This window comes from Paramormyrops kingsleyae, chromosome 13 (genome assembly GCF_048594095.1).
Source record: "Paramormyrops kingsleyae isolate MSU_618 chromosome 13, PKINGS_0.4, whole genome shotgun sequence".
Classification (NCBI taxonomy): Eukaryota; Metazoa; Chordata; class Actinopteri; order Osteoglossiformes; family Mormyridae; genus Paramormyrops; species Paramormyrops kingsleyae.
In genome coordinates, this window is record NC_132809.1 from 21,473,687 (window position 1) to 21,481,280 (window position 7,594).

The following is a 7,594-nucleotide window of genomic DNA, read 5'->3' on the forward strand; positions in this document are numbered from 1 at the left end:
CAGACACTAGCAGACGGCACGCAGGAAAAGCAGCCCTTTGACGACGAAAACTCCACGTCTTCTTGCTGAAGGCGTCTCCATTAATCTGCCGAAGGACCTAATGACCCACAAGGAGAAAGGCAAGGAGATGCTTTGTGTGCTCTGCGGGCTTCATGCGCGCGACCTTGGGCGAGGGAGGACTGCAGGGGTGACCTGCCACCGAGGGGAACGAGGCGAGGGAGAGTGACCCCCCCCCCCCCTCCCTTATAATCTGTGTGGGGGGAGAAAATCAGAAGGGACCACCTGAGTCACATCAGGGAGCTGGACTATTCAGGAAACAGATAAGAGCTTTTCAGAGACCATCAGCAGGAAACGTCTTTTATCCATAAAAACGCCGCATCCCCCCCCCATAGTTTTTGTATTGTCATTTTAGTGCTAGCATGTACATTTTCTGTTTGGAAATAAGGGGAAGAGTGGAAACGAAGGGATTTCTCATACTGTCGCTCTCGCTCAAAAACAAACCAGAAGAGCCAAGCCAGAGAGGTCACCCTAAGCACTACACTTCTAGTCAGACTGCTTGCACTAAGGAAAGCGATCGATTCATTTTTTTCAGTTTTTATGTAAATGAATATAACTGTTCTAAAACGGGGAGTGCTTAAAATTTGGATTTCACCGAAGTGTGATTCAAATTCCACGGTCTTAAATGCTTCCACATCATGTTTTGTGAAAACGGGACAAAATAAAAAAATGGGACAAATATGAAATCAGTGATAGCATCTGGCAGACAAACCTAACAGGAAAAACATTGCTAAAATTTTTTTTTTAAAAATAACCCGGCTTCAAAATTTTTAGATGTCACGCAATGCACCCATGTTAGCCCACCACGTCTGATCACTCACATAACCTTAAAATAACCAGTGACAAACCGAACCGCTAGGGGCGGGTCCTTATACGCACTAACAGAATCCTTCTCAAAGTAGGAATAGTGTCCAGTGGCAGGCAGAGTGCGGGCTGGGGGCTCGCTGTTCTCTGATAACACGACCGTGCTCATGGCCGCACCCCCGGCTCAGCCTGACGGGAGGGATGCAGGCTGAGAAGAAGCCCCCCCGTCTGCTCCTGGGCGGGAATGTAATCTTCGGCAAGTTGGCTGCTTGACCCTGGAGGACCCCAAACGGGCACATGTATGCACACCTTACACCTTAAACCAGGGGCCTTTCTCTGAGCACACGATTGCACAAAAGGTAATGCACCCCCCCCCCCCCCCCCGGTCTCTCACCCACACTTTCCTCAACTTTAAATTACCTGTGGCAAATTACAGCCCAAATCTTGCCATTCAAAAATAGCACCTGTCAAATTTTAATAACAAACGGTGCTTTTTTAAAATGCCCCCCCCGCCTCCCCCAACAAAATTACACTAATGTGCCCAGCTGGCAAAAGAAAAGCTTTTATTTCCAGATGTCGGCGGCGAGGAAGCTTTAATAAAACTAATGAGGGTTTATTTGCGCTGAGTGCAGGGGGGGGGTGGGGGGGGTGGGGGAGGTGGCGCCGGTGCCCCGGGGCGTCCTCACATCCGGCGGGCCTTACGCGGGCGGCAGCCGTTGTGGGGGACGGGCGTGTTATCCGTGATGGACACTATCTCCAGGCCAGCCATCGTTAAGCCCCTCATGGCAGCCTATAGTGAGGCAGAGACAGAGGCAGAGACACACGGGTCAGGAAGAGGCAGCCTCTGCTGAATCTCCAGACTCAGTTTATTTCTAAATGAACATGCAGGTACTTTTTACCCCCCCCCCCCCCCCTGCAAACCATAGTCTTAGCATTTCTGAATTGTTTTATTTTTGTAGTTATAATCTGGCTGCTCTTCTCTGCTGAATCATTTTGCCCTGAATCATTTTGTGTCTCTAAACCCTGGACGCCTGGGCTATCAGGAATGGGCGGGAAGTCAGCGCCCCCTTGGTTGCCCATAACCCCATGTTACTCCTCTGGCAGGGGTCTCCGCCTTCGCCATTACACACCCGCGGGGGCCCCTAACAGACAGTTTGTCTAAGCAGAAGTGAGCTCTTCAGATGGAACCAGCTGCCACTGTTTACCTCCAGCAAACTTCACAACAAACCTGCTATAAATTCTCCCATTTCACAAGCAATGCAAACATACGTGTTCAGGCCTCCCTATGAGGAAGGTTATAGATCAGTGATATATCCATACTCCTGTGTTCATTTCACTACTGCTGCTTGTCACGGCTCATCAAGGCCAGCTGATGCTGTAAAAGGGACCTCGGTGTCCTTATCCCCATTATACCCACATTCTCATCATGGCTGATGCGGTAATGCGTCTGCACGTGCGTGTTAATCTGCACATGTTTCTCCGAATTCCCAAGAACAAATCACCACTGAAAGGTTAAATGGCCCAAATCAAAGGGACATTATGGGACGGACGTGAGCATCGAGCTCAGCTGGGGGGAGCAGGAGCGGCTGATGCCGGCTGCGTCTGAGGTGGAGGGGGGCTCTGATCGTCAGCGTGGTGTGGGCGGGGCTAGTTCTCCGGTTACTCACCACGCGGCCTTGTCCCAGGCCCTTGACGACCACGCGCACGTAGGACACACCCTTCCCCTGCGCCTTCTGGCCCAGGAAGGAACAGAAGAGAGACACAGAGGGAGGATCAGTGAACACATTCGCCACCCAGACAATCACATGCTGGGACCCAATCAGATGACAGTGTCACAGAAACACATGGCAAACGGTCAACCTTCTGCAGGACAGTGCGCACCTGATCCTGTGACCAATCAGGCTCACCCTATATTACTATAGAAAACTGACAAGGAAATGAGGAAGCAACTTAGTAAGAAAGTTTATACATGAGTGAAAATGTTCCCCCTTTAAATAATAACGAAGACTGCAGAAGTGAAGCGTAGTGAAGGGGCCTTTAGCAGCCCAGTGAGGACATGCAGGCTCACTGGCCGGCTCACTGGGGCACATAATTACACTGGCTTTATTAGAGCAGGGACCATGGAGAGAGACGAGTCACCATCAGCTGGGGCCAAACAAACATGTTCCCCCGCTCAGCTTTGCAGCAGACAGCAATGTCCAGAAACCCACAAACACAGCTTGTGACATGCTACTCCACCAGTACACGCTCTCGCCAAAAGATCTATTTCACAGGTTATGGAGGGGGGGGGGCAGCACCAGCTCTACACCACATTAGACTGCGTTATGCTTAAGCGTGTGAATGCCTGCATTTACAACAACTGCAGTCACGAATAAAAAATGCAATACTGCAGGAAACACCAGCAGCCAAACTGCAAACGCAGAGAATAACAAAATCAAAAATCATTCATCCCATCCAGGGTGTATCCCTACCCCATGCTGACTGGGAAAGGCTCCAGGCCCCGCCCCCATGACCCTGATAAACTGTTGGTAACTATTCAAATCATGCATTGGTGCTGCCACCTAGTGGAATACCACTAATTATCTTAATGTTTTTTCATTGGACTGTCAACTCTAATTTGTTTGATGAGTGACTCTTATTTGCTTTTCAATAAAACTGTAAGCGCTACAGATGTAATTTAATCATGCGATATTTCTTTATTCATCTCAATATGACTCAGCTGAAAAATGTTTTATTATTTCAATTTGATAACTCATTCATTCCTCGATTTAATTTTGGTTCTGCAACAATTAATTGATCAACTATTTCAATTACATACATGCTGTTATGAAGCACAGCTCCATCCCAGCTACAGGACCTGACGAAAGCAAACTGGCATGGGCTCCTCTGAAGGGGGAAAACCACAATCATGTCTCCAGTTTCCCAATGTCAGGCCTCGGTGGTGGAAGCCTGGAAGGTGGAAGTCCCTTCAGGACTCCCGAATCCCTTGAAATTTTACATTTACTTACTTCAACAATTACACTACACTGAACTACAGAATCAACCATTAGCATTGACTATTGGAGGCGGCTCAGAGCCTTTCCCACATGGTACAAGACACAAGAGGGCGATATATCCCAGTTTGGGATGGAAATTCATCGAAGCAAACAAAAATGTATAGATTGAAAAGCAGACACTACAGGCAACTGAACTAAGAGCACCTGCATTTAATTTCATCAAACGTCCACAAAAGCTTTTGCATTACCATGTTTGTTTTAATTTGGCAGGTGATTTACACATACCTTCCAGAGCTGAAATTTTTTATTTTTTTTTTTAAATCCCTTACTAGAGTGTTTTTAAATTACTAGAGTGTTTTCTCATGCGGTGTAACCCTTTTCTATTACAGCTACATAACTGTATATACATAACTATAATTGCTGGGAAGCTCTAAAGTAGAAAAGATGAAGAATCAGCAGTCAAGGTACAGACCTTTACTACAGGGACTAAAAAAAAAATACAGGAACCGAATACAGGAACTCTACACCCGAACACAGTATTAACGTCACCATGCTGCATTTATCTGATAGTTTGTTGGCACCCAAATTTTATGTTCTATCGAGTGATGGCGCCCTTACCGCCGCAGCAGAGATACCAGCTGTCTGAGCCGCAATGGGAGTCGATTTCTTTACATTCTTGAATCCTTCTGCACCACAGGATGTTCTGATCATGGACTTCCCAGTGTTGTCGGTCACCTGGATGTGTGTGCTGAGAAACAAGAATCTTAACGCCATTCATTTAGGTGTTAAAAGAGACACCATACAGGATGGGCATAATGGAGTAACGTACTTATTGTATGTGGCTTTTATGTGCACGATAGGTAATTCCTCAAATTTCTTCCCCCCCCACCTCAAGGAGCTTTCATGACCAGGCATTGGGGGATAGAAGCTGTAAAGACAACACGATAAATGAGAACTCTGCTCCAAGAAGGTTACAACTTATTATAACGGCAGAACAGCAGCCGTGAGGTTAAAGGGGACTTTTACACCAATGCAGCGCGATCACCTGAACTCTTTGTTGGTCTTTTCGGAGGGGTCCGCGGTGGGCGCCGATTCCTGCCATCTTGCGGCAGTGCAACTCAAGGCACGGCAGAATGCAGAATTCCTGTAAAGGCAAACATAAAGGCAATAAAGCCAAAAAGCCAAAGCAACTCCTCCACAAAATAGCCGAAACAGTTTAAACCAAAAAGCCTACAAACAGGTACAATTAGCTACCAATATGCAAACTGGATTACATCTTAAAAATCTAGGCAGAAACATTAACGGTTATTGAAAACAGAGACACAATATGTGCCGAAACTGCTATGCGACACAAAGCAATGCGGAGTTGATGTACCCCCATCAGACTTGGTCAACTTACAGTGGTAAACTAGCTGCGTACAGAGGATCGGCATAATTCAGGAAAGCTCCCTTTGCTAATGAGGACAATCTACTACATACATTATACATAGTTATTCTGGGTAGCTTGTATAAATCGTATTAATATAGAAATTACTGTCCTCTTCCAAGAAATTCTTATAAAACAATATTAAATGCAACGATAATGCCTAACCATGTGTTATGTGAAGGTTACTATCGGAAACGTCACATATCCACTCATAGAGGGGAGGTTACATATCTACCACAAACATAAACGCGCGACAATCCGTATGTTTAAATCGTATTTGTAAAGACAATGTATATTTGTACTAAATTCGTACAACAGATAGAAATATCCCGACGCGAAGCACCGAATCTAGTTACATATATGATTAAACCATTCCTGCATCCCCCATGCCTTTTAAATAATACATTTTTCTACATCCGCTTTCAGAGGATTGTGGGTCAAAATGTAGTTCAAATGACAGCCGTCTTGGGAAATGTAGGCAGGCAGGCTGGTGCTATTACGTTTTATTCAGTTATCATTATAATAACTGCGTGTCTTTCATTCACATCTAAATAAGTTTTATCGGTCTGGTAATTTGTATGGCATGGGTGCATAAAGCTAAAAGTGATAAAGTGATTAAAAGCACAATTTATATTAAAGATTGTTTATTTTTTCTCTCCCACGGTACTAGGACGGGTGAGTTCGGAATGACCACACTCTTTGATCTTGAATTTAATGTAAAATAAAGTTGTCCTCCAAAGAGGGGGGGTGGTGGTGGGCAATAAAAAAAGAAAAAAAAAGTTGCGCGTCAAATGATTGTCCGTGGGGGGCAGCACTTGGCGCAGGCGCACTCACGCAGACATCAAATTTCAAAATGGCGGCGCCGACGGGGCGCCTGTTATTTCAAATAAACCCTTTAAGCATAACGTTTTTAAGTAATGAGCCAATGTGAATAATAACGTAAAGCGCCCTAAGCATTTCGACAACAAGAATAAAGGAATAACGCGGGTAATCCTTGTTAAAATGAGCGCATGCTCTCTCTCTCTCACACCCTCGCTTGCCTGTAGCGCATGCGCTCTCTCTCTCTCTCTCTCACACCCTTGCTTGCCTGTAGCGCATGCGCGTAGAGACACTATTGTCTTTAAAGAGCTGCTTCGCTGTCAAATTGGTGACAAAATGGCTACCGGCGGAAATTGTTGTCGTGATGCTAACCGATGGCCCTGGATTGTGAGAAGCACGCCACCATCCTGACAGAATGCACATTAACTCTATTTGTTAATCTGACTTATTTGTAAATAGTATAAAATAATTTATTTATAATTTAAATAAAAGTCGAGCTCTAACACCACAGCCCCGGGTTGTTTAGCAACATTTAGCTAAATTAATTTACGTTTAGTTAATCAAAAGGAATAAAACAATATAACTTAAAAAGATGTACAGTGGTACCTCAGTTCTCAAACTCATTAGAACTTGAATTACTTAAAAGTCGAACCAACCAGTTCGAAAAAAAATGACCTAGGACTCGATCTGAATCTCAGAAGTCAAACCGTGAACGCCGACCTAAGATAACTTGTACGTGGGGGGAAATGAGTCACGTGGCATGTCTCTCAGTGGAAACAAAGGGTAACGCTTCAGTCTCAGCCTCGCATTTGCTGTGATAGCATCGTGCATGTTTACACTAGCTAAATACATGTATTGCGACAGTAAAAATACATTTAGACAATGATACAGTAACAGTAATTATTATTATATAATAATATACATTTTAAAATAAAGATTTCTTATTAATTATTTTAATATTATTCATAGACCATTAATACATTTAATTATAATGATACTGTCGTGCTGAGCGGGGACGGAACAGAGACAAAGGTGCAGACATCAGGGTATCAGGGAATACTGGGTTTAATTACAGGTAAGGCAGGCAAAACGCAGACGGACAATACAATAACCGGACTGGGGAAACAACACGGACTAAATACAGAGGACTAATGACAGCAACCAGAAACAGCTGATCACACGGGGATTTCACATGAGGTTAATGAGGGGGCGTGGCACACGGAAGGAGCAGCCGATAGGGGCATGACATTATTTTTTTTTAACTTTACACCAGGGGTCTCCAACTCTACTATCCAGTAAGTTTTCTATCCTACCTGGCTTCTGATGAGCCACACCTACTCCTGGTATTTACCTGAGAACTAGGTAGGATAGAAAACCTACTGGATAGTAGCTCTCCAGGACCGGAGTTGGAGACCCCTGCTTTACACATTGTTTGGATACATTTATTTTCTTACTTTAAAAATGACTGTTTTGATAAATGTGCTTAGATGTA

General features: G+C 44.7%; 1 protein-coding gene across 1 annotated transcript; it reads right to left on the bottom strand.

The window, feature by feature from the left end:
- Window positions 1–1,407: 1,407 nt before the first annotated feature.
- Window positions 1,408–5,690, bottom strand: mrps11 (mitochondrial ribosomal protein S11). Its single transcript, XM_072698390.1, has 6 exons — window positions 5,257–5,690; window positions 4,903–5,001; window positions 4,687–4,785; window positions 4,476–4,605; window positions 2,529–2,594; window positions 1,408–1,651 (listed from the first exon to the last, which is right to left on the bottom strand). Exons 1-6 carry the CDS (start codon window positions 5,343–5,345, stop codon window positions 1,544–1,546), a joined length of 591 nt encoding a protein of 196 aa, XP_072554491.1. The 5' UTR covers window positions 5,346–5,690; the 3' UTR covers window positions 1,408–1,543.
- Between the last annotated feature and the right edge of the window lie 1,904 nt (window positions 5,691–7,594).

Coding starts and splice junctions, on each gene's coding strand:
- mrps11 (XM_072698390.1), bottom strand. CDS start 5,345: ATGTATAATGTATGTAGTAGATTGTCCTCATTAGCAAAGGGAGCTTTC. Junction 5,002..5,256: donor TACGCAGCTAGTTTACCACT/GTAAGTTGACCA, acceptor TTGCCTTTACAG/GAATTCTGCATTCTGCCGTG. Junction 2,595..4,475: donor CTGGTATCTCTGCTGCGGCG/GTAAGGGCGCCA, acceptor TTCCTGGGCCAG/AAGGCGCAGGGGAAGGGTGT.